At 52.2% G+C, this 27,194-nt stretch overlaps 2 protein-coding genes across 2 annotated transcripts in view; one reads left to right on the forward strand and one right to left on the reverse strand.

Annotated features, from left to right (window-relative positions):
• Positions 1-15,743, forward strand: part of LOXL2 (lysyl oxidase like 2) — an 82,690-nt gene extending 66,947 nt beyond the window's left edge. The window contains exons 8-14 of the mRNA XM_012807741.2: positions 1,702-1,869; positions 4,410-4,575; positions 6,248-6,491; positions 11,364-11,479; positions 12,475-12,611; positions 14,481-14,592; positions 15,575-15,743. Of these exons, the coding sequence (XP_012663195.1) occupies positions 1,702-1,869; positions 4,410-4,575; positions 6,248-6,491; positions 11,364-11,479; positions 12,475-12,611; positions 14,481-14,592; positions 15,575-15,654 (1,023 nt within the window). The 3' untranslated portion in view covers positions 15,655-15,743. The remainder of the gene's footprint in view (positions 1-1,701; positions 1,870-4,409; positions 4,576-6,247; positions 6,492-11,363; positions 11,480-12,474; positions 12,612-14,480; positions 14,593-15,574) is intronic.
• Positions 15,744-17,496: 1,753 nt separating this feature from the next.
• On the reverse strand, positions 17,497-27,194 carry R3HCC1 (R3H domain and coiled-coil containing 1). The gene is made up of 9 exons (XM_023515547.1): positions 27,189-27,194; positions 25,017-25,127; positions 24,527-24,654; positions 23,974-24,084; positions 22,706-23,300; positions 21,724-21,896; positions 20,112-20,182; positions 18,705-18,800; positions 17,497-17,812 (listed from the first exon to the last, which is right to left on the reverse strand). Exons 1-9 carry the CDS (start codon positions 27,192-27,194, stop codon positions 17,682-17,684), a joined length of 1,422 nt encoding a protein of 473 aa, XP_023371315.1. The 3' UTR covers positions 17,497-17,681.

The following is a 27,194-nucleotide window of genomic DNA, read 5'->3' on the forward strand; positions in this document are numbered from 1 at the left end:
ATCGAGAAGTAACCAGAGATGTTTTCACAATAGCCAGTAAATGCTTCAGAAAGCCTAGGCCAGGACCTAGGGCCTGGCCCTCCAGTGGGAGCCTTCTGTCCTCCATCTTGACTGTGGACCCTCAACTTGGCCATGCTGCTGCTGAGGCATTAACACCTAGAGGTGCTGCAGGTTCCTGGGGTGGCGTGCCTTATCCTGAAGGAATTAGTCGCTAGATGTCTAAAGGGAAGCAGGGCTCACCGTTTGGATTAAGGGCTGTATTTTCAGAACTCTTCTCCAAACTCCAGACCTCCCTGTTTGAGCTCATATCAGTTGATCTATACATTAATTTCATGAGATTGATTATTCACTCATTCCAGAAATACCTGTGGTGTACTTAACATTTGTGAAATGCAGTCTTAGGTACCGATTGCCCAGTAAACCAGGCAAAGACAGCTCTGCCCTTTGAAGCTTCTATTCTAGAAGGGGGCAAATGTTAAACTACTTGCAAATTAGCATAACTAGAGTTCCCATAAATGGAAGGAGGAGATTCAGAAGGAGCAGTGGAGTGTGCAGCTGGGTGCTGACCCTGCTCAGAGGGAGGTTACATTGGTGTGGAATCTGAAAGAGGAATGAGGAGCAACCAGGCAAAAGGGCATACATATGCAGTGGGCTCCAATGTGAAATTTGGCACTTACTGTGTGACACAGCTGAGAAAGTCAGGCAGCCATGGAAACTCGCCTCCCTCTAGGAGGTCCTAGAGGTCAGAGAATAAGGATGAGAGGGGACATGGAGTAAAGCTGGAATGGGCCACAGTAGTGGGAAGCCACTTGTGGGTCTAGGTGGGAAGATGGCACAATCAGGTGTCTCTAAATCATGACCCTGGCCTCTGAGTAGAGAATGGATAGATGACGGCAAGAGGCAGCCAGAGAGAGGAGGCCTGGCCCAGGCAGGAGGTGAGGGAGCGTGGGGAGGACTGGAAGGAAGAGGACGGGTTGGAGAGAGATAAGAGATGAAATCCATAGACAAAGATTTTGGCAGAATGTGGGAAAAGAGAGTGGGGGATGCCAAGGATCATTCCTCTGCTTCTGGCTTGAATAACAATAGATTCAGGATCCCAGCAAATTGTGGCCAGCAGGCCAAACCCATCCCTAGGCCTGTTTTTGCAAATAAAATTTTATTGGAACGTAGCCATTCCCAGTCATTTAGGAAGAGAGGGAAAAGATGACAAGTTCAGATTTGGGGCCTCCTCCAAGTGGCAATGTCAGGCAGCTGTCTGGGAGGGCTCAGCAGGGAGCTGTGGGGCAAGGTGAGAGCAGGAACTGGACCTAGCCAGGCAGGGGCTGTGACAAGGAGAAAGGGCCCAGGAAATTGTGACACTTACAAGTCCTCTAGGGTACCTCCAGGTGCCTAGGTGGAAGAGCAGCCCCACTATAAGGCTCCTGGGGAGCAGCATCTGCCTCTGCCTGGTATTCTGTGGGGGTCAACGGGCCCCCAGCTGCTGAGGCCTGTAGGACTTCGAGAAGCCCAGGGTGGGGACCTGGCTGAAGAGCAAGCTGGCCCCACTGCTGTCACACAGGGCTCTTGCACATGCTGCTGACTCTAAGTCCTGCCCATGTGCTGGGCAGGACTGCCTGACTTAGAGTTGGGGAAATTGGAAAATATGATGGGGAAGCTCCCCTTTATCCCCCTCAGTGGCCATTCTTTCCTCTCTGTCCACAGCTGCGCCTGAATGGAGGACGTAATCCCTATGAGGGCAGGGTGGAGGTGCTGGTGGAGAGGAACGGGTCCCTCGTCTGGGGGACGGTGTGCGGTGAGAACTGGGGCATCGTGGAGGCCATGGTGGTCTGCCGGCAGCTGGGCCTCGGGTTTGCCAGCAATGCCTTCCAGGTGAGAAACCCCATCTGCAGACCTGCCCCAACCCCCACGGCCCCCGTGTGGCCTGATGTGCCTCCTGCAGTCAGCATCCTCTGTCCATGGGACGAAGGGCCCTGGACCTGGAGGCAGGAAACCTCCCCTTCCCACAGCTCTGCCCCTTATAGCTCTAAGCCCTTGAGCAGGTCACTCTCTGCCCCTGGCCACTGTTTCCCGACTGCACAATGAGGGGCTGGACTCTGTTTCTGGGTCAGCTCTTGCTCTGCACGCTGGGGTTCACCTGGACTGATGGCTGGTCCTGGGCGGGTCCCAATGAGCCTTTTGCAGTGGTAACCCCCCTTAGGCCAACTCCCAGCCCCCCTAAATACCCTTAGCTTGCTCCTTTGGAAGCTGCTTTGGCCAAAACATTTCCCAGCTGATGTCCAAGCCTCATGCATTCTCCCATCAATACACTAGTAGGTCCCCAAGCCTTGTCCAGAGCCCTTGTCACATTAGCTGCACCCTCCTCCCACTGGCTCCTTCTCCAAAGAGACAACTCAGCCAGAGCAGCTTCCCACTTCCCTCCCCATCACAGGCAGCGGGAATAGGAGGTTCAGCATCTATTTCTGACTGTGCTTCTAATACCGACTCCATAACGGTCTGTGGCAAAGCAGCCACTCTTCCATGCCTCACTTGTCCTCGCTGGGACATAGAATGAATAATCCTAAGACCTCAATATCCTGGCTCTAAACATTTTCATTAAGCAGTTTACAGAACAGGAAGTCCTTTGAGAGTTTCATTTTCTGAACTCTGTCTCCAGCTCTCATTTCCAAATGATCCTTCTTGGGCCCTAAGAAAGAAAGGAGTTTCTTAGAGAAGAGGAGAACATCCGTCATCCTAACCCAGGGAGAGCCTGTCTCCCACTGCTGGCTGGGGCCCGCATGGCTGTGACAGATGCTGAGTCCCAAGCAGCTGCCGTAGTCCCTCTCCTGTGGCTCCTTGCCCCAGCACCTAGAAGGGATGGGCCTCTGATACAGCTGCCCATGCTTTCTGGGAGCTTGGATTCCCAAGGCAATGCATGTTTCACTAATACTCTTTACAACAAGTCAGGGCACGGAAACTGGCAATTCTCCGAGGAGAGTGGAAAAACTGCCATCTTTCAGCAGAGCTGCTGTTTAGCTCTTTTGGTTTCCTGTCTGCTCATTCCTAAAACACCTAGGCCTCAGCTGGGGTCGTGAAACAGATCTGGGCCTGACATCAGTCCCAAACCTGCCACAAGCCCTGTCTCTTCTCAGGGCTCCAGTTTTCCCATCCTGAGAATGAGGGGGTTATGGGTCAGATTTTCTAGAGAAACAGAACCAGTAGAATGTGTGTGTATATGTGTGTGTGGGGAGAGAAAGGAGCTTACTTTAAGGCTTTGGTTCTCATGATTACAGAATCTGGCAAGTCTGGAATCTGCAGGGTACACCACCAGCCCATAGACCCAGGGAAGAGCTAATGGTGCATTCAAGAGTCTGAAGCAGTCAGAATTCCCTCTTCCTTAGGAGACCTCTGTCTTTTACCCTTTAAGATCTTCAGCTGATTGCATAGGTTCATCCACATCACACGGAGTAATCTGCTTCACTCAGTCTATTGACTTAAATGTTAATCTCATCTAAAATCTATGTCACAGAAACATCTAAAATAGTATTTGACCGAACATCTGGGTACTATGGCCTTATCAAGTAGACACAGAAAATTAACCATCACAGGAGGATTTGGATGTGACACTTCCAAGGCCCTTCCCATCTTTGATGGTCCCTCTCTCTGAGGATCCTAGGAAGACTTCCCTAACCCTAATCTGCCTCAGACTTCAAGCCCAAGCGACCTTAGGAGCACAGGCACCTGTGTTCCTGTCTCAGCTCTGTGCCTGACTGTCCCCTTCTTTTCTTTTTCTCTCCTGGGAACTTGTCTGAACTATGAGAATACGTCCTAACAGCATTTCAAAGCCCCACAGAACAATGGGGCCCAATAAATCTCAGCATCATAAACCTGGGGTCTCCTCAGCCTGCTCTATTAATTGCTTTTTAAACTAGGGAAAATTCTAGATTCAGAAGTTAGTCTTTATGACATCTAACTAATTATTGGCATTTGCCAATTCCCATCAATTTATCTTTGTCTTCCTGAAGGAAGAAGAATTCTGAGATCATGGTAGGGCTTAGAGGAGAGAGTGGTGTGATTGATTAGTAATGTCTGCCCTGGCTCTGGTGGTCTAGAGAGTGGGTAAGTGAGTTGTAGGCACCTGCCATTCCTGACACCCAGCATCACACAGGTGTTTCTGTGCAACTTTAGCTCTACTCTCCCAAAGGAGAGAATGACAGAACCCAAGTACTAGGGTCAGGAGACCTGGATCCTCACCTCCTCTGCCAGCAAATCACTACACGGCTTGGGTAAATAGCTCTCTGTGCCTCTGCTGTCTCCATCTGTAAAATGAGATCATAAAGCCTTGAGATTACCACAAGGCTACAAGTTGATAGAATATGAGAAAGTGAAAATCAGGGTTGTGCAGCGGCCATTTCTTTTGTTGATTCATGCAGGAGACCTGGTATTGGCATGGAGACATCTTCGCCAACAAAGTGGTCATGAGTGGAGTGAAATGCTCAGGCACGGAGCTGTCCCTGGCACACTGCCGTCACGATGAGGAGGACGTGGCCTGCCCCCAGGGTGGGGTGCAGTACGGGGCAGGAGTTGCCTGCTCAGAAAGTGAGAGCCCCTGGAGGCTGGTTGTCCCCCCTGGTTATACTCCAACTGCAGAGCCTTGCCTATGATGTGATGGAGGAGAGGGACACGGGATGGAGGGATTTAGGAGTCTGGTAGCTGTGGGTTCAAATCACAGGGCCACTGTGGACTATTCCAGTGACCTTGAGCAGATCTCTGGCTGAGGGTTCCTTATTAGGTCACCAGATCCCATTCCTCACTCCTGTTGAGCTAGGAGGAGGCCAAGCTCCCTCAGGGAGAGCACAGCCCATGCTCAACTTAGAGGTGTGCAGAGGGGCTGCCTGTTGGGTGCCAATAACTAATAAGCGACTCACACAACACCTCCGTAAAAATAAGTGTGCCCAGAACACTCAGGACTGAGAAGTGCTGCATCCCAGCGAACCCTCCCAAGGAGACACCTGTCCACACTCAGCCACCTGATTTCTGTCTTCTATTCTCTACCCTCCACCCCATCTGCCAGCCCCTTTTGCTACCATTCAGTTCCACGCCCAGTTCTAGAGGGCGCCAGTGAGCTCAGCATTCACTGAGAGCCTCAAGTTTGTGGCAAGAACCGGAGGCAGAGCCCCTGCAGGTGCTGGTAAACTTGAGGGAAGCAAGGCTCACAGACTACATTTGCTTGACAAATTGACAAGCATCTTGTCAAAAGAAGATAGCAGGTTCTTGTAAATAATTCATGTATGACATTTTTCTTAATTGATGTGAGCTTAGGAGAAACAACACGATGAAAGCTCATTTCTAAGGGGAAACCGACAGTTAATCCATTTGCAAAGACGCCAAGCTTCCTAATACAATTGTTTAGTTAACATAGATTGTTGCCATCAGTCATTCTTTTAACACCTGCTCTGTGCAGTGCAGCACTAATTGAGTAAATTAAGCTTTTTGTAAAAGACAGGCACCTAGAGACATCAGGGTATGGGTGGAAACTGGAAGAGCATATCAAGAAGGCAATCTGGGAATACACATCAGAGCCTCAGAGATAGGAACCCTTCTCCTTGCAGTTTCACTTATAGAATTATGTTAAAGTGATATACACAGATTTACTACAGAATGTTTATCACAGCTTTTAACTGAAAAACTCAAACCAGCCAGTGTATCTAAAAATATGAGATAGATAGGGTTATGAATTAAATATTATGTGGCCATAAAATGAATGTTGCAATGAATATAAATTAACATGGAAATATGTTAAGATACATTTTAAAGGGAAGAATATTAGGAGGCAGGAATCTCCATGTAATATTATACATACTGGAAAATACATCATTCCCAGAAGACTCAGACCGAGGTATTAGCAGCGTTTCCTGTCTGTGTAGTACAGTCGCATTGTTTTTGTCATTTTTTGCTTTTTATTATGGAAAACATGAAGCCATTTGAAAGTGGAGGAACTAATACAATAAACCCTCCCTTGCTAATCACCCAGATTCAACGCTTGTCAACATCTTTCTCATGTTCCCTGACACCCAAAGGGCATCAAAGAGAATTTTAGCAGAGAGCAGGAAAATTAGGGATCTTCTTAAACAAGGCTGGTAACCTTGGGGAGTCCTTGTATCCATTCCACAAGGCGGTGGCAGGCAGGGGTGGGGGTTTGTCCCGCTCAGGAGTCAGAACCCTTGGAGAGGGGTCTCTTGTCTGGTGACCACTGTGTCCTCTTCCCCAGCTGCCCCTGACCTGGTCCTCAATGCTGAGACCGTGCAGCAGACCACCTACCTGGAGGACCGGCCCATGTTCATGCTGCAGTGCGCCATGGAGGAGAACTGCCTCTCGGCCTCAGCTGTGAACACCGACCGCACCACAGGCTACCGCCGGCTCCTGCGCTTCTCCTCTCAGATCCACAACAATGGCCAGTCTGACTTCCGGCCCAAGAACGGCCGCCACGCGTGGATCTGGCACGACTGCCACAGGTGGGCGCTCCCCTCCCTCTCTGCCAAGTGCCCAGCTGGCCTCCAGCAGGACGCAGTTGTTTCTGGTGCCTGTGCCCTTTCATTGACCATCAGTCTGTGGTTTTCAAGCGATCAGGGCAAACCTGCGCCCTGCATGATTGGACCCTGAGCTCTCCTGAAAGTAGATTTCACATGTCAGTGTATACTTTTAATATCCCTAGAAAGACAGTGGCTGTGGAGACCTAGGCCCAGGGGAGTCACTAGACCTAGTCTCTAAACCCAGCCGAGCCTCCAACTGGCTGTATCATGTCAGAGCAGCTGGGCCACATGGCCTGGGAAGTGCCTTCCAGCTCAGTTGTCCTGCAGATTTGATCCCAGTGCTGTAAATCCCAGGCAAGAACAGAACAGTGTGAAATCCTCCAGCCTAGCTGGAGCCCAGAGAAGCCACCTTTTTGTCATCCTGCCTTTCCCTTGTTTCTTTTTTCCTGTTTTTGTGTTAACTCAAAACCTAGTCCAGAACCTGCTGCGTCTGTCAGACCTGAGCTGGGCAGGTGGAGAGAACAGGAGCAGACACTCCTGACAGGGAGGGAGGGAGGCCTCTACCACCCAAGGCAGCAGGAAGCCCTGTGAGGGCCTTATCAGTGCCTTCCTGATGCCCAGTTATCTCCTCTACAAAATGAAGCCTTTGCCCTAGAGCCCTGCTTCTCCAAGTGAGGTTCCCAGGCCAGTAGTATCTGCCACCACCTGAAAGCCTGGGAAACGCTGAACCCCAAAGCCTGTTGCAGACCTACGAGTCAGAAGCTGCATTTAATAGGATTCCCAGGTGATGGCACACATCAGAGAATGGGGAGCTCTTGTCTAGGTGGTGTTAAGGCTTCCTTCCAGCTCTTTAATGTGGCGATCGCTGCTGGGAGGAGAATAACCAGGAGGTATGGGTCCCCTTTAAGGGCCAGGCTCACCGAGTCCTCATGATCATAGGTAAGAAAACAGGCTACAATTATGTCTCTTACCCAAGACAATATGGAGAGGAGGGACCCTAGCTCAGGGCTGTCTGACTGCAAAGCATGCACTCTTTCTCTTAGCTCTAATCAATCTTCACCAGAAATCCATCTTTGGGGTCTTTTTCATGTCACAACAGGTGGCCTAATTACATTCAAGCCAGTTTGGGGATAGAGTTGTTCAACTCATTTCAAAAAAAAGGACTATGATAGACTTTGAAGTGCTGATTTTCTTTTAACGTGGTTATCAGAACATCCTGAACATCTTAATTAGCCAAAGACTTTTTGGTCTCTATGTAAAAGCATATCGGTCTTCTTCAGGGCGTAAGGGAAAGAGGAGAGTTAAAGTCATGGGAGTAACAGCGCCTTGTTTCCTGTAGGGCACTTGTGGGTGGAAGGCCTGGGCAAGGCTGGAGGGGCTGATGCGTCTATAAGTGGAAGGTAATTGCATCCCAGGCCTGCCTATGGCGGCCCACCCAGAGATTACATGGCAGGAGTCTCTGTGTGCCATATGCTTACTCTCCAAGGCATCGGTCTCTCTAAGAATAGTCCCATGGTGACATCCTGGAAGTGTTCTTCTGATCTGGAGCCCTGGAGGCTCAGACTGTCTCTGCTTTTCCTGTGGTCTGTTTTATTTCTTTGCATACAGATGGTCTAGTCAATGGTTTGGTGGGGCACAAGAGGAAAGGACATGTTAGCCAGCTTATGTCCCTGCCAGCCTTCCTCTCCCCCACAGCTGGGAAACTATGACCGTAAGATCCTAAGGACCATAAGAGGGGGCGCCTCAGCTTCCAGAACCCCAGGCTGCATGGGAGGTAGATGAACGCTGGCCCTTCCTCTTAAAAAAATTTTGGAAGTTTAACGCCCTGTTTCAGCATATTTAAGACACTTGGAGGCCCATCTGTGGAGCAAAGCTTGAGAATTCTGGCTCAGATTAATGTGAATGGGAAAAAAATGCCATTTCCAATTTAATTGACACTAGAGTGGGGAACAGAGCCCTATTCTTTGAAAGCCCTAAGCTGAAACTGAAAGACTAAGCCCCTGGAAGTTTCCTTGCTAACCAGACACAGAGGAAAATGCCCTCAGAATTGTGTTCTCTACTACATACTATGCCCTTGGTTGGCGACCTTGATGTGGAGCCACACCTGCTCAGCTGGCACATTGTGCCGCAGCTTTGTGGGACAGGCAGAGCTGGCCACAGATCCACAGCAAGATACAGAAGTTGCTGGGGCCCCAGGAGAGGAGCTAGGAGCTGGAGAAGTAGGGGGTGGGAGTGGGTCAGGGGTGGCTTGCTATAAAGGGAGAATGGCCCCCATGGAGGGTCAAAGCCCTCAAAGGCAAGGTGGCCTCTGTGAGCCAGTCTGAGGCCCTCATCACACCTGTGGGGCTTTGTTCCTCCCAGGGATTGCCTACCATGGCAATGTGGGGTGTCTTCCAGCAGATTTTCTGAAATAAGGGCAGAAGCATTGCCCCCACTGTGGCCAAGCACCACCAGGACTGTCCATTCCAGAGATGCCAAGGGCACGTGGCTGTCATGGGAAGAGCCACAGGAGTGCAAACATCTCCTCTACAAAGTGCAATGAAGTTCTGATAGAGAGTTTTATTGGGGTCACCAAAGACCTAGAATAGCAAAGGACATAGCCAAACCTCCCGCCTTTATCCGAACTAGCTTCACCTTTCATCACTGTATTCATTCATCCAGAACCTCCTCCCCTAACGAGGACCTTGGCTTAAAACACTGAGCTCTAGGGTGCGACAGTAGAGGATGTCCTCCTTTTGTCCAGACGAGATACAGTGGCCGCCATCATGCATCAGGCTGTTCTCTCTCCTCTCAGAGTTCTGGAATTTCCTTCCAAGCCTGTATTTCTGTCTCTTGCCCAGGGATCAGGCCCCCTCCTAGGCATCCCAAGGTCCTGACACCTCAACCTGGAAAGAGGAAGTGTCTGCATCACCAGGGTCACTCTCCCACCTGTCCTGCTTCTTACTCCAGGGGAAGTGGCAGGAGTGGGGAGAATTCTACTCTATATCCATCCAGGCATCTGGGAGGATGGCATGGCCCCAGGGGGATGCCACATACACCATCGAGTAAAGCAGAGATGCTGGAGACAGACAAATTGGGAGGCTGTGAAACCCGTGGCTCTCTGCCGGGTGTTTGCAGGGGAAAAACTGAAGCCGGAGAAGCCTCTTAAATCAAGTCTGCAGGGAGGCGAGGAGTGGGAAGCGAGGTCAGCCTCATAAGAGCCTGTCTGTGGACTCTGTCTGAATTCTGTTTAGACAACGGAACAGAAACCTGCTTCTCTTCAGTCTTTCCAGCCTGGTAAACATGGTCACATAAGCCCCTCTCTGAGCGATGCAGACATTTTTTAGGCGGTGAGTCAGACCTCATGTCTCATCTCGCTCCTTCAGGAAGCCAAAATAGACTTTTCCAAAGTCATCACTCCAGCTGCCACAGAATGTGTCCTTGTGAATGCTCGCCGAGGGCCCCCAGCTGGGCATCACCTCACCCAGAAACATGAGTGACCAGGGAAGACCAACTTAGCAACTCTTGCCACTATTTTTAGCACAAAAATAGGAGGAAGGGAAGAAGAGCCTCTAATTTCCTCTCAGAAAATCTACCCTTTTCATCCCCTTCTTCCCTCTGTCCTCTTCTGTCCCTACCCAGGGGAGGGAACCTGAGGCCAGCTATGTGGGGCTCAGGAAGTGAGCAGCCACCGTTGGCCTGGAGTGACATGGAGGAATAGTGGTAGTGATGACAGGTGCAGGGTCCTCACCCGTTACCAGCCTTCTATTGGGCATTTTACGTCATTTATCTTGTTAGTCTCTACTGCAGCCCCAAGTGTGGGTAAAGTCATCCTTCCCTCTTTGCTAATGGGGCTCAGGTCATGCACAGATGAGACAAGTGACCTGCTCCCTGTGCCTGGGCACCTTGCTCCTTAGTTTCCCCATTTTCCAAATGTTCCTGTTGCAGATGCTTGCCACGCACCAGTGTGTGTTGGGATCGGGATGGTGAGAACCTGCCTCCTTCAGCCCCAGCCCAGGCAGCGAGGGCCTCAGCCCTGTTTCCCTTGTTTATTCTGAGCCCACTGCATCACTTCCCAACACGCGGCATCTGTTCTCAGTTCCTCGGCAGTGGAGAAATGGAAGTCATTATGTAAACTGTCAGCCCAGGGACTGCTGCCCGGTGCACAAGCCCTCCCCCGGCCTTCCCACGCCCCCGAGGCTGTCTTCCTTCCCCTCCATATTGTACTCACAGGAGGCAAGGAGCATGGACTCACTGCAGCTCACTTCCCAGGGCCCAGGCGAAGCCACAGGCCCTGCCCGCCTAGCCTGAAGCACAGGTGTAACTGGGCACACGTGTATCCCACGCAGGACGCATGCCCTGCTTCTTGGTGCCTGCTCTGCCGCCTCTTCCCTCACTCACTACCCTCCCCTTTTTTATTCTTTCCCTCCCTATCATACTCCCACTTCCACAAGTTTTCAAAAGACATCTCCATGTGATTTTTTTTTGTTCTATCAGCCTCAAGATAGCGTACCAAACAGGCATGGGCTGCAGCATCCAGTTAGCACTCAGGAGGGTCCCTGCTTATTAAAACCAATAGTGGACATGACTGCGCACAGCATGTACCAGGCGCTCTGCTGATCCCCATAACCCCATTTAGCTGATGAGGGGACTGAAGCTCCACAAGGCCAGTGGGTTGTTGGCCTCCAGAGCCCTGATTTTTTCTCTGAAGCACCACAGTTCCTGGCTCACTCTTTCTTTCTGTGCTGCTGTCCCCCATACTCCCCTGGGGCTGGCCAACCTTTCGGACCATGCTGCAGGGCTATTCCCAACGCTAGGTTGCCAGCCAGGCCTCTGCCTACAAACTGACCTTCTAGCCCTCTGTCGCACTTGCAGGCACTACCACAGCATGGAAGTGTTCACCCACTATGACCTGCTGAACCTCAATGGCACCAAGGTGGCAGAAGGCCACAAGGCCAGCTTCTGCTTGGAGGACACAGAATGTGAAGGAGGTATCTTTTATGGGGGCTGGCGGGGCTTCTGAGAGATTTGAATGCTTACACCCCCACAGCCACCCAGCCGGACCCTGTGTCACCCTGACCCCTGCTGCCCTTCTCTCCACCCTGAGCCTTTGTTTGCCCAAATCTCTGGGCCCTTCCATGACTGCACCTTGGTGCTCCCAAGGCACTTGGAGCCCCCAGAGCTGTGCTGACAGGCACTGATAGGTCCACAGCACTTCCTGGGCAAGATTCAGACCCTTAAACCTGACGCATATAGCCCTCCTACTCTGACTGTCACAAACCTTTCTTCCTATGTGTCCCAGCACCAAGTCCCCCTACCCCACCTGCCCTTCAAATCCAAGCTTAGATGTCCCCCTCTGAGGCTTCAGGTGGCCACACCTGCACTGTGATTGCCCTTGAAACACCTGCCACCCTCAGGCTCTTAGTGGGGGGACACACTGATCCTTCCCACTCTACCTGCCATCTTCAGTGCCCAGACGTGGCAGCCTCTTCACAGATGTGTTTAATTTGTGATTCACTGAAGCAGCTGCCAAGAGCTGGCACAGGAATAGGTTTGAGCACTTGCTGTGTGCAGACAACACGTAGGGGTCAGAGAGGCAGACGAGACGTGTGGCTGTGCTCTAACTGCCAGGGCTCCAGGGGGGAGAGACAAGACCACCCCTCACATTAAGCTGAACGGTGAATGCCAGAGATGTCCCAGTACATATGCAATGCGTCCCAGGCCGAGGAGTTCACAGACAGGCCAGAGCGAACCAGAGTAGTCAGGGGGGGCTTCATGGAGGAGGGGCTTTGAGCTCAGCCTGAAGGTGGGGGGGATGTGGGTAAGGAATGAGTGGGAAGTTCCACTGAAATGAGAACAGACTGGAAACCCACGCAGTGGGGAGGAGATGCTGAGCCCAGATGGTGGGAGCTTGGGGGCGGGAAGAGAGAGAACGGCCACAGGCCACGTGTGCCTGGTAACAGGATCCCCTCTGCCCTGCCTGCAGACATCCAGAAGAGCTATGAGTGTGCCAACTTTGGCGAGCAGGGTATCACCATGGGCTGCTGGGACATGTACCGCCATGACATCGACTGCCAGTGGATCGACATTACCGATGTACCCCCTGGAGAATACCTGTTCCAAGTGAGCCAGGAGGGAAGGGGTCCAGCCCTGCTAGGGGGAGGAAGGACAGCTGCATGGAGGCCGGGCTCTCTCAAGTACAGGGTGCTACACTCAGAAGTCATCCTAGGCCTTGGGTAACCCAAGTATGTGAGACCCAAGAAAGAGGGTGCATGCAGGGCCTGTGGGGAACCAGAGATTGCTGAGACACTCATTCCATGTAGTTAACACCTGATGCTTGCAACTCACAACCCACCTGCAGCCAGGAATCTGTTCCACAGACCCTAAGGAGCTCTCACCTCCCCCTGAGACACCTTCCCCTGCACCTCTTTTCTCCCAGTACCCTTAACCTGTCCTGGTCCCTGCCGTCAGGACTGAAAGTAACCTCATACAGAGCCAGTCACTCACAAGTGTCTGACTTCCCTCTCCCCAGAAATAGCTGCCTCTTAAAATAGGACCTGCAGAGGGGGCCATTCTCAATGCAAGAAGTATAATGGTAGATTGTCAAACACTACAGACAGCCTGGCCATGCACTGTTTTGGGGAAACTATGCTCAGGTGGAAGGACAGTCCTGAGGAGGGCCCAGGGGGCCTTGGCCTCCCCCTTTCCTGCAAATAGCTGTATCCCGCATCCCAATGCCTCCCTTCTGGTGTACGTCTGCCTGCAAAAGCTTCATTTTGTCCTCACTCTCTCCCACAACTCCACCCGTCTCGCTCTCCAGCTTCCCCTGTTGGGTGGCAAAGTGGATGACCAGAAATGTGTCATTCTGCCTTGAAAGCATTCCCAAGGGGGGCATTCAGCCAGCCCAGGGCCTGGCCCACAGTCTCACTGCCCCACTGACAGCCAGCCCTCTGAAGAAACAACACCTGTAGAGAGGTGACCGCAGGGGCTTTGAGAGGTTTCCAGGGCAGTTTCAGAGGCTGGAAATCAGACAGCCAGGCACTTTTTCACCATGAGCCCAGAACCACAGACTTAGGAGAGGCCCAGCCAAAGAGCAGAGTGCTCTGTATTTTAAAATATGAATATTCGTGGCTACGTGCACGTATGCAGTACAATGCCTGTTGATTTTGCTTTGAAGTTTGCTATCACTTTGCTGGTGAGTGTGTATCATCATGTACTTTGACAAATGCCAAATCTCATCTATTTAATAACTGTTATTCATTGCCTGAGCCTGGCAAATAGCTCGTCTCATTTAATCACCCATAGCAGGGATGTTATTGTGCTCATTGCACAGCCAGGCACACCAGCTCACATCACCCGCATGCTTTGTGTTGTCGACCCCTAAACCATGCACTAGGCACATGGACTCACTAAGGTTGCAGCGACACCACTGAGGCAGGGGTATTGGGAAGCCCAGTCTCTACCAGCAGCCCTGGCACGAGGCCCTTGCCCTGCAAAGCAGGCGGGAACTCAGATAACCTGGCTCAGCCCACTGCTGTACAGAGCCCAGAGAGAGGGACGTGTCCACAGTCAGGCAGCTGGACGAGCATCCCATCTTCCCACTCCCCTCCCATCTGGGCGCTTGGACCCTTCTCTGCCTCTCCAGCATCTTCTGGGCCTCTCCCCAGGGCTCCAGGAGAGGGTGACCCCTTTTTGAAGGGGTGCCCTTGGCAGAGGGTAATGTGAGTCATCACTAAGAAGCACAGTGGGGTACAAGGTCTCCCTCCTCCAGGCCTTGCTCCCTCAGCCTCCCTGAGCTCATCTCTGCTCCAAGGGCCCTGTCAGGACCCACAGACCCCTCTGGCCAGTCCTGCCCTCAGCTTTGGATCCTAGCACCTGTCCTTCCCTGAGACCACTTGCTCTGGCAGCTGGGCTGGTCTCGCAGAGCCCCAGGCCCGGGGTGGAAATGGCCGAAGAGGGCCCAGCATCTTCTCTGCCCTGCTTCTCCCCCAGGTCGTCATTAACCCCAACTACGAGGTTGCGGAATCCGATTACTCCAATAACATCATGAAGTGCAGGAGCCGCTACGATGGCCACCGCATCTGGATGTATAACTGCCACATAGGTAAGGCCTGGGGCTGCCCACGCCCCTGCCCAGGGCTCTGCCCACCCTCATGGAAACAAGCCAGAGCTGCTCTATTTTCTCCAGGAACCAGAGGCAGCTTCCTAATTTGGGAAACGAGCTTGGGGAATAGAGCCAGCATCACATTTCCACGCTCAGGAAGGAAGCCATAGACACATCAGGCTTGGATGGAGACTGAGTTTTTGCAGCCAGTTCTGGCCACAGATGGTGGGAGGGTGGTACAGAGCTAGGCCAGCCCAGCACAGACCCCAAAGCTATTTAAGAGCTGGAGCCGAGGCCTCTAACTCATTGTGCCTGTGGCCTCAAAAATGTAAGTGTGGCAATTTATGGGCTCTGCATCAGGTTTTCCTGTCAAGAACTAGAAGCCAGCAAACCAATGTCACTTCTGGTCTGCAATAAAGACAGCTTCCCTGGTATGATTTGGGGAACAAGAGGAAAAGAGCTTTTTCCTCTGCAGAAGGGACAGACCTCACTCTTGGTGAAGACAGAAATTAAAAGCACAGGTGGCGCCTGTAGCTCAAATGGCTAAGAAGCCAGCCACGTACACCAGAGCTGATGGGTTCGAATTCAGCCCAGGCCTGCCAAACAATAACAACTACAACCAAAAAAAAAAAAAAAAATAGCTGGGTGTTGTGGTGGGCACCTATAGTCTCAGCTACTCGGGAGGCAAAGGCAAGAGAATCGCTTAAGCCCAGGAGTTTGAGGTTGCTGTGAGCTATGACACCATAGTACTCTACAGGGTGATAGCTTAAGGCTCTGACTCAAAAAAAAAAAAAAAAAAATTAAAAGTACTAGATATATTCACTCAACTGTGTGCCTGGCCCTGGAGATGGCTGGCACCTGGTCCTGGTCCCTGTGGGGTTGCATAGAGGTGGCCCCAGCAGAGGCCTAAAGTCAACTCTCTGGCTCAAGAGAGGGCCAAGCATCTGACTGAGCAGCTTTTTCTCCAATTCCTACTCTTCAGGTGGTTCCCTCAGTGAAGAGACAGAAAAAAAGTTTGAGCAATTCAGTGGACTCCTAAATAACCAGCTCTCCCCGCGGTAAAGAAGGCTCTGTGGGCTGGGGTACAGTGGCTTCACCTGGAACCCCAGCACTTTGGGAGGCTGGAGGATCGCTTGAGGCCAGTAGTTCAAGACCAGCCTGACCAACAGCGAGATCCTGTCTCTACAAGAAAGAAAAAAAAATAGTTTTTTAATTAGCTGGGTGTGATGGTGTGCGCCTGTGGTCCCAGCTGCTTGGGAGGCTGAGGCAGGAGGATTGCTTGAGCCCAGAGCAAGACCTTGTCTCAAAAAAAAAAAAAAAAAACCAAAAACGAACAAACAAAACAGAAAAAGCAGTCTCTGTGATCACCTCCTGTCTTTGGGCTACACCACATCTAACCTGGGACTTCCTGCAACAATTAATTAAGTCTGACGTAGTGCCCCACCTCGACCCCCATGGTAGCTGTATCCAAGCTCAGGAAGAAAGGACCTTCTCATCATTTGCTGGTTGCTACCTGTCCTTTAAGCCCTGGGTAGGCCTCTGGGGTCCAGGGCTTATCCACAAGGCTGTGGGAGCAGCACCAAGAGCCAGCCTTGTCCAAGACCCCAGGCCCACCCACAGGTCATCATCAGCCTGTCCCATCCAAGCCACTGAGCTCACCACGGGTAACATGAGCCTGTCCTCAAGTTACATGTGGGAAGACCTGAGCTTATCAACATATATAAATGATGCTGCCATGCTTTCAGATTAAACGAGCTCAGAGTTGGTGCTTTTTTCTCCATCCCCTCCTATTTTTCAAGGTATTATATTTTCACAGACCCGGAAATACAGCTCAGAAGAAAAAGCAACCCACCTGTGTAAGTGACTCATGTTTCTACTGTTCTAATTCTGTTGGTTATTGATTCACCGGTGCTATACCCAGGGTGCTGAGTGACAAGGACACTCACCAAACATCATGTGTCATCAGAGACACTTACACATACTTGAATTTGGAATAAAAGATGTATGATATGCGTTTGTGTTTCATTTGAACCACCGTGCCCACACCCTGATTAGCAGAATTTCTGTGTTCAATCTCCCAAACTGAGCTTCACATACTGATGGCATCCCTCTCCAGTCCAGCGTGGCCACCAGGGCCTCCTTCAGTAGACTACAAAAGAAGCAACCCCTGCCGTCTGGGAGCAGCAGCCTAAGGCAATCACAAAAATCAACAAGAACACAAGTCACACCTTTCTCGAACACCTGCTGTTTTTACTGGAACTTGTCTGGAGGCACAGCAGTGTTATGAGCAGATGGGACACCCAGACCAAATAGTCACAAGGCAGGTGCCCAGGGAAGGGGGTGCATTAGCAGAGCAGGGGCTCCAAGCTCTTCCTGGGGCAGTGGGAGTGGATGGAGCTCCCATTTGTGTTTCAAGCCCAGCAAGTCAGAGCACCCCTGATGACCCTGAAGCTCCAGGCAGGGGCACCTTGGCACAAAGTCCACCCAAACCAGAAAAACGGCACCACCTCCACTAAGATGCCTCACCTGTTTCCAGCAGGGAAGCAAACTCAGCACACCCTCACCTCACCTCTTGGCTTTGTGTTTATTTCTGCAAGAATCTTTTGTAGCCCATACCAACGGGCAACACTGGGACCACCCCAATGTCCCAGAGCTGCCCTGCAGCACAGGCTGGCAGGCTGAGACAGCTGCACTGAAGAAGATTCTGGGCAGGCCATCACAGAGCAGGTGCAACCCATCCTGCAAAACGGGCCAATAAGCCAGGTGCACAGTGCCCATGGAGGCCAGCTGGGATCCTCTAGGCCCCATTCCTGAGTGGCCTCTTCCTTCAGAAGCAGAGAGGCTGCAATGGGAGGTCGGCCAGCGCCCCCTAGTGTCACACCACACACTTACATTTTGAAGCAATTGCATTAGAACAACGTAAGTTTTTATTTTTTCTCAATTTCTGGGACTAGACCAAGCTAAAGCCCACTACGCCCCACAGTGAAACTCCAACAGTGGCGTGGGGCTGCTTTGGTGTCTGTAAAGGCTTGTGGTGTTGGGGCCCAATCAGCCCTTGTGGGATCCAGCCCCACTGGGCCTCCAGGGCCTCAGGGCGGCGAGACAGTCTGGACAGCTGGCCGCTCTTTCTTTTTGTGTTGGAGCCCCAGGGCCCGGGCCACCAGCCTCCGTGCCACAGCAGCATTTGTCTGTGGCCGCTCCTTCGCCAGACGCAGGAGCTCTAGAAGGGAAGCCCCATGGTGGTGACTTGACTCAAGGTCCCCTCTCCCCCAATGACAGCAGCCTGAGGATATCTGAGCCAACCTCTAATGTTGTGGGGCCCAGCCGTGCCTACAGTGTGGCCAGATGCTCATGTGAGGGGCTTGCTTAGGGCTCCCCGAGGGGTCCTGACCCAATCTGACACCTCTAGAACTCTAGTTTCTCTCCCTACAGTGGGGGATGTGGGTTAATCTTGCCACCTCCTTGCTTTATAGGGCCCTCTGGGAGGGAAAGCAAGTCAGGATGGGGCACCTGGACCCACACACAGGATATATGCCATTCCAGGAAGCCTGGGGCAAAGTCCACGTAACCAGCCACGAGCACATGGACGGCCCTCAGCAGGCCTCTTCCACGCGTGTTTTGCTACTCTGCAGTCATGGAAAACTGGCCTCTAAAAGTCCCACCATGCTTTCTGGAAGAGGAAAAGGGATAAACCAACACCTATTTGGCACCTTCTGTGTGCCTTCAGGGCCCCAAGCAGGCATGCCACGCTGATCCTCCAGGCTACCCTTCCTGATCTGCTTCCTTTACGGAGAAGAAACCAACTCATACACTTAAGTGATTCACTCAAGGTCCACTGAAGTAAGTTACAGAGCTGGAGTCACCCAGGGCTGATCCCAAAGCCCAGGCTCTTTTTTCCCCTGCAGAAGATAGACGAAGCTCTCCCCGGGTGACCAGGAGAGCAACTGGCAGATGCCACTCAGAGGGGGCCTCCTACCCTAGGCACCCAGTACAGCCCCACAAGCTAATGTAGCCCAGGGTTTCTAAAGAGCAGAGGGAGGATGAACAGGGGATAGGGCCCCACCCTACCCAAACACTCCCAGACTTCCCGCCAGGGACAGCCACCTCCTTACTTGGCCTCTGTAAGGCTTTGAGTTTGGACTGCTTGCTTCCCTGCGTGAGGGGCCGGATCTTGAGTGCTGAAAACTCCTTGGTAAGGGCTTCAGTAGCTGTGGAAAGAAAGCAGATCCGGAGCCAGCCCCTTCACCCTGGTTTCCCCAGGACTTGGGGTGGACACCTACTCAAAGCTCAGGGCAGGGCTGCTCTGATACACCCTGTCTGGGCAGGACACTGCTGCCTACTCACCTTGTCCCCCAGACCCTGCATGCTAGCACAAGGACACCCCACTCTGAGAGGACACTCCTACCCCGGCCAGTCAGGAGAGGCAGATTTCCGCCCTCTAACACCTGGAGCTTAAAAGAGACGCTCCCTTTCAAAAGAGATGCCAAGACCCCACAGGGATGTGTGCTCACTGCCCCGAGTCATGCCTGGCCCTGGAGAACAGACCAGGGCAGAGCTGGGAGGGCTGCAGGTCCCAGCTGCCCACTATGTTACAGATGAGGAAACTCATCTAATAGGAGGAGGCCAGGGCATGACCTCCTCACACCACACAGTTTGTGGCAGAACCCAAGAGATGGCCATAGCCATGCCTAGTCAGAGCACACTCTTCCCTTGGCACTGGCAACCTCTTGGCCCCCCTCTCTGAAGTTTGACTCCCCACCCAGCCTCTTTCCCTTCCTGTCAGGCTCCTCCAAGGATTGGGTCCCACCAGCAACAGCCCTCCAGGCTCTGGTGTTCATAAAGCTGTGATCTGGGACGCCCAGCCCGCGGTGGGGGATGTTGGCTGTTTATAAATTAGACCCAGAGAAGCAGTGGTGTGGCCAAGCAGTCTGAGAAAGTAGCTGAGGGAGACAGGAACACTGGAGCCATGGCCAGGAGGCTACATGGCGTCCCCAGCTTTGACATGGAGGCTGTGTATCCTGGAGTGGATCCTAATGTTCTGGAACCCTCAGCCTCCCCATCTGGAAAGTGGAGGTGACCTGACCTACACCTTGAGGCTGCAGTGAAAACCAAACAAGAACACATCTGCTTGAAGCATATGAAATTACCGATATTGGAATGTTTTTGATGTACAAAAACAGTACTTTTCTATGATTTCATTTAATATGGGGATGTCCCTAGGACTTGGCCCATGACACCTGCTCAGTAAATGTCACCTGAATCTAAAGCCTTTGCGATGAAAGCACTAACACAACAGGAAGAGCTTGTTACTTAAAAGACATTACTCTGACTCCTGGGCCATGGCCTGCTCGGCTGCCCTGGGACTTTGGATTGGGCCAGGTGAGAGTAGCACCCTGGGAGGCCACTGGCTGAGGTGAGCCTGCATCTGTGAGATGGGTGACCTGCAGCCAGGAAACAAAGGTCCTTCCCCTTCCAATGGGGCTCAGAGAAATGGCGGAGCCCACTGTGAGTCACATTACCTGAAGCCAGGCAGGGAAAGATGCCGAGAGCATGAGTGTCATCCACCCACTGAATCTTGAACCCCTTCTCTCTGTGGGGGGAAGAGACAGGGCACTTAGGAAAGCAAGTGGTCGGTCAAGTCTCCTCCCACCACCAATCCTCAAACATGAAGAGCCCAGGTCCCATCTCTCCTGGGAAGGAGATGACCCTTTGCAGCAAACCTCTGAAGCCCACCTGGTCATCTTCAGAAAGACAAATGTCACTTATGTTAATATGTCAAGTGGGTCCCCAGTTTCTGGAACTCAAAAGCCAGGACTCGGCTCGGCGCCTATAGCTCAACCGGCTAAGGCGCCAGCCACGTACACCTAAGGTGGCGGGTTCGAATCCCCAGCCCGGACCCGCCAAACAACAATGACGGCTGCAACCAAAAAATAGCCGGGCGTTGTGGCGGGCACCTGTGGTCCCAGCTACTTGGGAGGCGGAGGCAGGAGACTCGCTTGAGCCCAGGAGTTGGAGGTTGCTGTGAGCTGTAATGCCATGGCACTCTACCCAGGGGGACAGCTTGAGGTTCTGTCTCAAAAAAAAAAAAAAAAAAAAGCCAGGACTCAAAGAGCTTGTATATATAACGAACACCAAGGGTGAAGAGGGCTCCTCAGATACCCTGACACAGCCAGACCAAGGGCATGGGTTGTGAGGCTGGGGAAGGAGACAGGACAGGACCTTAAAAAGACCCTGCAGCCTGTGAGAGGCTAATGACAGCATGGGCCCACCCAGCTGCTTGGGGGTGCTGGGCACCCTGGCTGAAGAAGTCACTGGGAGCCAGCCTGGCCATGCCATCTGGTAGGAGAGATGCAAGCTGTACCCCACCTGCCACTGCCCAGGGCTTTCCTCCAACTCAGGTACAGAGCACAGGGGAAGGCTTTGGAAAGCAGAGTCAGTGAGGGGGGCCATGCAGAAAGGGATTTTAAAAGCCAAAGCAAAAAAAGTAAAAAATAAAAATAAAAAACCAAAGCAGGAGAAGAGAAAGAAAAATGAGAATCAAAAAGAAAAAACAAGGGCAGCGCCGGTGGCTCAAAGGAGTAGGGCATCAGCCCCATATGCTGGAGGTGGCAGGTTCAAACCCAGCCCCAGCCAAAAACTGTAAAAAAATAAATAAATAAAAAAAGAAGAAAGATAGGAGAGTAGAGCCAAAGGAATCTGGGGAAGCGAGAAGGGAAATCTGGTCTCAACACATCCTCTGGCCTCCATCCCAACCTCCAGGCTGCCCACTGAATAGCTCAGTCCACTCCAGAACCAGTCCCTGCACCGAGCTGGCTTGCAGCCTGCTGGAAACCCCTGAGCAGCTAGATGGCAGGTGAGATGTGGGGAGGACAGTGGGCTGCCCTAGGGATCCTAGCAGGCAGGTGGCCATGCAGGGAGGCCAGCCCAAGTCTTGGGCCTCCAGAATGTGTCTAGAACCAAACATTCAGCTCTCCTCTCCCCCAGTCATAGCCAGCAGGTGAGTTGCCCAGAAGTACAGAGCCCAGGCAATATGCCCCCCTTTCTGCCTTTCTCTCCTAGGCAGTGGGGCAGGCAAAGGGACACAGTTCCTCTCCAGGAACCAATCACCCCACTTCCCTGGCTGCCACTCACTGGAACTCAGAAAATGTTGCCAGCAGGTCCTCAGTCTTGAGCTCAGGTTCAAAGTCATAGATCTCCACCACATGGGCAAAGTCCTTCTCTGCAGGCAGCTCCTCTACAAAGGAAGACATGTCCACACGGATCTTCTCTATCTGAATCTCCTTCTCAGTCAGGTTGTCTGTGATCTGGAAAGATCAGACCCTTAAGCAAGGGAAGCTGACACACAGGGCTCTAAGCAACTACACCATGCTCTGAGCTCTGCAGGGAGGAGGGGGCTGGCCTGGCAGGAGCTGGGCAGGGCGGCACGAGGAAGAGCAGGCTGGAAGGTCAAAAACATGGGTTTTGGGGAGGCTATGTACTTTTATGGAGTCCCCACTGGCTGACTGGCACTTAGACACATTATGTTTCATATAATCCTGAAAGCTATATTCCACATAGCTGCTTTACAGATGAGGAAACTAAAGGCCAAAGGTTAAGTAATTTGGGCCAGACAGAGCCAAGCAAGTCCAGGATCTCCCCTTCTCTTACAATGATGTGATATTAAGCAAGTCTTTCTGATCTGTGTTCTTCACATATAAAATAACAATAAAAGGTGCCAACTCTCCCACCCAATTCCACAGCCATCTCAGACGCAGACACGTGGTTCTAAAGAAATGACTTGTAAGACCAAGCTCCCAATAGAAGAGTAATCTCCCTGACAACACCGGTAGCACATGACCCAACATCTTTGTCACCTGGCAAAGCACTGATCATCATGTTCGCTTCCAGGTAAGGAAATTGTGACTTAGAAAAGCAAGATGACTTGCCCAGGGCCAACCAGCCCCTAAATGGCTGAGACCCAAATCCTCCCTCATGTTTCCTAAAGGGCCTTATCACCCAAAACCCAGCCCCGTACCATCTGGTATAGCCCTATACTCCCCCCTTGATGCCTATTGCTCACAGCCACACCAACCTCACTTCCACCCTCCCTTTTCTGGGCTGACAGCCTCATCACCTCCTGCAGCAGCTCACTGTGATCGTCCTCTGGGCAGCTGCTGGGCCCCTCCTCTTCCACCTTTTCATTTTCTTCTCCCTCCTCTGCTGTCTTCTCCAGCTGACTCTCCTTCCCCTCCTCCAGGTCCCGCTGCAGACTGGACCCAAGCTGTGTGGTCATCTCCACCCTGTCTCCCTTCCCTGAGGGACTCCCGGGTCCTGGGGGCTGAGGGTCAGCTAGGTCCAGCTGTGGCTCCTTCGCACCACTTTGGCCCACGCCTGTTAGGTTCTCTGGTCCCTCAGTCACCAACACATGGATGCCCAGATTGGAGTTTGGGTCCCCAGCACCAACATCTTTAGGCTCTTCAGGGACCCCAACAGCTGGGGACTCTCCCTTGAGCCCTGAGATGGAAGTATGTGCCCATTCTTCTTGCCTGCGCAGTACCCGGGGCACATACAAAGGCTGGTCTGGCCTGCGCCCATGCCACCGGCCAGCCCGTGCACCTCGGAGACCAGCAGCTGTTCCTTGGTTTGAGGTGGGTCGAGAACCACGGAACTTGATAGAGTGGGTGGCAGGAGGGCGACAGGGGCCAGAGAGGCCATCTGCACTGGATACCCTACAGAAAGAACAGAAGGAAGTGATCAGAATGTGTGGGGGCCCAAAGGAAAAAGGTTTAGTGGAGCCACCTGTCATTCGAGTGTGATGCTCAAGTCAGCATTGGGCAGAAACCAATGCTAAAAGGTCCTCAAAAATCCCTCAGGAAGGCATCCTGGTGGAGGCTGAATGCCATCTCTGAGCAAGCCCAAAGCAGCTAGCTTGCCCTCCGCCACTGTAATCTAACTTAATCTTTGGTTACACACCAGGTAAGGTAAATACTTGCATTTAGGAGCTATACTATTGGAAAACAAGTAACTTTAAGCACCAGGATCAGAGTCATTGCCATAGATACTTAATCTGGAAGATGTACATGGGAACAGAGATGACTGAAGCCCCAGCAGGAGCTTCTCGGCTGCCCTCTCTCTCTAGGATTGCTGAATCCCCATCACTCCTGACATGGCTCAGGCACGCTCTCTCACTGTGTCTGCCCAGTGTGTAAAGCTGAAACTGCCAAGTGAATTCAACAAACAGTGCATGTCTTCTCCACTGAGGAAGCAAATGGCAGCACTGACTTTAGGCACCTAGGGCTGGGGGCAGAGGCAGAGGGTGCTTGCCGCCAAGCTCCACCCTTCCCGGGCTTACCAGCTGGTCCACCCACAGGCAACTGCAGACAGCACTCCAAGGCTACACACCTGATGTCCAGGTGACAGACAACTGTCCTCCTCTTCCAACCCTCCCCAACAGAGAAGCTGCTCAGGAGATCAAAATTCTCTGCTGTTCTGTGGATCAGGTACCGGAGGCGACTGGAGAGTGGAGGGAAAAGAAGAACCCTGGGAAGGGACCGGAAGGAGTCCTGAGCCGGGGTCCAGGTCGAGCCCCTGGGGCCTGACTTCTACCAGGTCCACTGGCAGGTTAGTGTGGCTTAAAGGTAGGCTCCTTCTGCCCCACCAGGTCCCAGGCAGACTGCAGAGGACCCAAACAAGAGATGTTCACTGGGAGCTACTGGTCCATCCCCATCCCTGAGTCAGGCCCCTTAACTGCAGGGGTCGGGGATGCTCAGGTCTACAAAGGAAAAATGCAGCTGCAGGAGGCTGACACAGAGGTTACGAAGACTAAAGGCCAAGATCAGGGCTAGGGGCCACCCAGTTTCCCCGGAATGCACTAGCCGGGGGAGGGGCACAGGTGGCTCCGGGGACCCCGCCTCTCCTAGCAGAGTGGGCACCCTCGCACTGCACATCAGCCTACTTTGACAGCTGCTTCTGCAGCAGGAAGCGGTCCAACTCCTTCTGGATCCGGTGGACAAAGTCATTCTCGGCTGAGGAGAGGAAGACACCGTCCAAGCAGAGAAGGGCCAGGGTGACCGGTGAGAGAGCCTGCAGGGGAGACAAACAGGGCCGAGGATCAGAGAACAGACCCTGGGCTCACCATGACCCAGCTAAGTCGGTGGCGAAAGGGCTTTGCAGACCTTTTGATCCAAGGTCTCTCCTTCAGCTAGAGAGAAGCCGGGCTCGGCGGTAGGGAACTGACGTGCCAGGGTCCCCCAAGCCAGTCGATGGACCAGGCCCTACTCAGCCCTCCGCCTGGGGGTCTGAGACTGGGGATGGCCTCGCATCCCGCTTTGCGCTCCACCCCGGGGCCACGGGCCCTCGGGGACCTGTCCTGCGCGGCCCAGCCGCCCCATCCACACCCAGGAGCTAGAGACCCAGACCACCACCCAGAGTTCCGCGGCCCTCACCGCGGCCGCCTGCACGTCGCAGTCGCTCTTAGGGTCCCCGGGGCGGGGGTGGGGGGCAGCGCGCCCGAGAGAGACCCTGGGCTCTGCGGGGGCACAGCGCCACCGCGCGGCCTGGAGGAGTTATGGCAGGGATGGGAGAGGGGTGCGTGCTTCTTACCTGTTGGGAAAAGAGAGGGCTGGGTGCATCTGCCACTAACACAAATAGCACCGCTTCTCCCACAGCGAAACGACTAGGTATTACATTCATGCAAAACCGAGACCCAGAAAGGTGAAATAACTTGTCCAAAGTCTCACAGATAGTAAAGTCTAGAGTCTTGCTTTGAGCCAAGGTGCATTTCATTCCAAGGTCAGCTCTGTGTTTTTCCCCCAGTGACACCACACTGTCATCTAGGATCATTTAAGTTCAGCAAACACTTCAGAGAAGCTGCTATATGCTAGACAGTGGCAGTGCTAGATTTTCCCATTCATTATTCCCCACCCTAGAGACTTTGCAGAGGAATGGGAGGAAGGAAATTTCTGAGCACCAAGTACTCAGTACCCTGTGCCCATCACTGCCCTTCCTTCTCCTTCATTGATGGAACCTGTAAAGATGTCTAGTTCACATGGCAGAGTCACTGACAAGGTATGCTAGCCTGTGGGTACCTGGCTCAGGCAGGCACTGTCATAATGATTTGCAGTCACCAACTTAAACTACCCTGCTCCATCCAGAAATAATGCCAGTATCCAACATAAACGGGGCCCAGAATTCTTGCCATCAGTCTATCAGATGGGTTAATTATGTATAATCTAGGAGACCAGAACTAAAATCCTCCTGTTCCCTGAAAAATGTAAAACCTTGGTCATCCTAAGTCCAGAGCAGCCCAAAAAGCAAAGCAGGGCCCTGAGCTAAGGGCACTTAAGACAGAGATGTTGTACAGGGTGGGACAGTCTGTGGGTCCTGCCATAAGACACAGGGAGGATGGGGGTGGGAGGGATGTCCCCCAAAAGCCAACTGAGAAACCTGGGGACAGAGAAATGGAGAAAAAAATAAGATACATTTTGCTCTCTCATGATTTTCCCCAAAGCATTTCTTTAAAAAGATGACGGTGTTGTACCACATTTACAAAAACTATCTTTCCATTACCCACCGACAGGAATCAAAGGACCTAGAATAAAGACAACCAAAGTGGAGAGAGAACTCAGGGAGCCAAGTCACGAGTCTCCTCTCAGGGCATAGGTGTAAGAGGAGATTGTAGAGACCTGACAGGTACCCTGCCCCTAACCCAGAGGGCATCCAGATCCTGAGGGTAAAGAAAGGACAGATTTGGATCCAAAGGACCATTTGGATTCTGACCCTGCCAGCCCCACCAACACTCCATGCTGGGCTGAGTAGAATTGGGACCTGGCCAGGCCTAGCATTGTTTTATCTGACCAGGTTCCCTTGCCTGGGAGGTATGAGGCTAAGAGGCAAGCCCACTTAGCAGCTGTGGACCAGAGATGACCACATATAACCTGGGAGACAAACACGTGCTGGGCCAGAAAACAAAGGCCCAGCTTTCCCTACAAACTGGCTGTCTTTCCCCCAAGTGGAGGAAACCCCAGGAAACAAGCCCAAGCCCCCACCTCTTGAGAGCTACTTTACGATACAGGGGTTCAGCAAATTCAGTGGGAGACTCAGTGGAAACAAGCAAGCTCCCAGAGGAAGGCTTCTCAGGAGTCTAGTTTCCACCACACCCTCCTTGGTTAACTCAGAGGCTAAACAAGAAAAAAAAAAATTTAGCATCTAGGTCTCCGCCATGGACAGAGGGTATCTAAGGATGATAGGTAAAGTTGGAAAAAGGAATTAAGGCATATCTGTCCACATTATTTGAACAAATAATGTACAAGTAGGTGGGGATAGAATGGTCCCAATTCAAAGGTGAGTAGACATCACAAAAGCAATATAGAGACAGGCAGAATTTCTACAGAAAGAAGAAGGGAAAGAAGAAAGAATTAGGGCACAGCAGGAAGAAGATACAGGGTAAGAATATCTTGGAAGACTTTCCTGAGAAAACAAGAAAATTTCAGTTAATAACCACTTCACACCCTCAAAGAAGTCAAAGAAAGCCTGATTTTCATGTTCAATGGGTAAATAATGGATTGAGATGAAAGGGAACTGTCGGAGCTATGGAAAGACAAGAAAGAGGCAATCACGTTCAT

Source organism: Otolemur garnettii, unplaced genomic scaffold, assembly GCF_000181295.1.
Source record: "Otolemur garnettii isolate 467f Iridium unplaced genomic scaffold, OtoGar3 scaffold00074, whole genome shotgun sequence".
Lineage (NCBI taxonomy): Eukaryota > Metazoa > Chordata > Mammalia > Primates > Galagidae > Otolemur > Otolemur garnettii.

Coding starts and splice junctions, on each gene's coding strand:
- R3HCC1 (XM_023515547.1), bottom strand. Junction 24,085..24,526: donor CTGCAGAAGCAGCTGTCAAA/GTAGGCTGATGT, acceptor TCCACTCTCCAG/TCGCCTCCGGTACCTGATCC. Junction 21,897..22,705: donor ACAGTGAGCTGCTGCAGGAG/GTGATGAGGCTG, acceptor TGATCTTTCCAG/ATCACAGACAACCTGACTGA.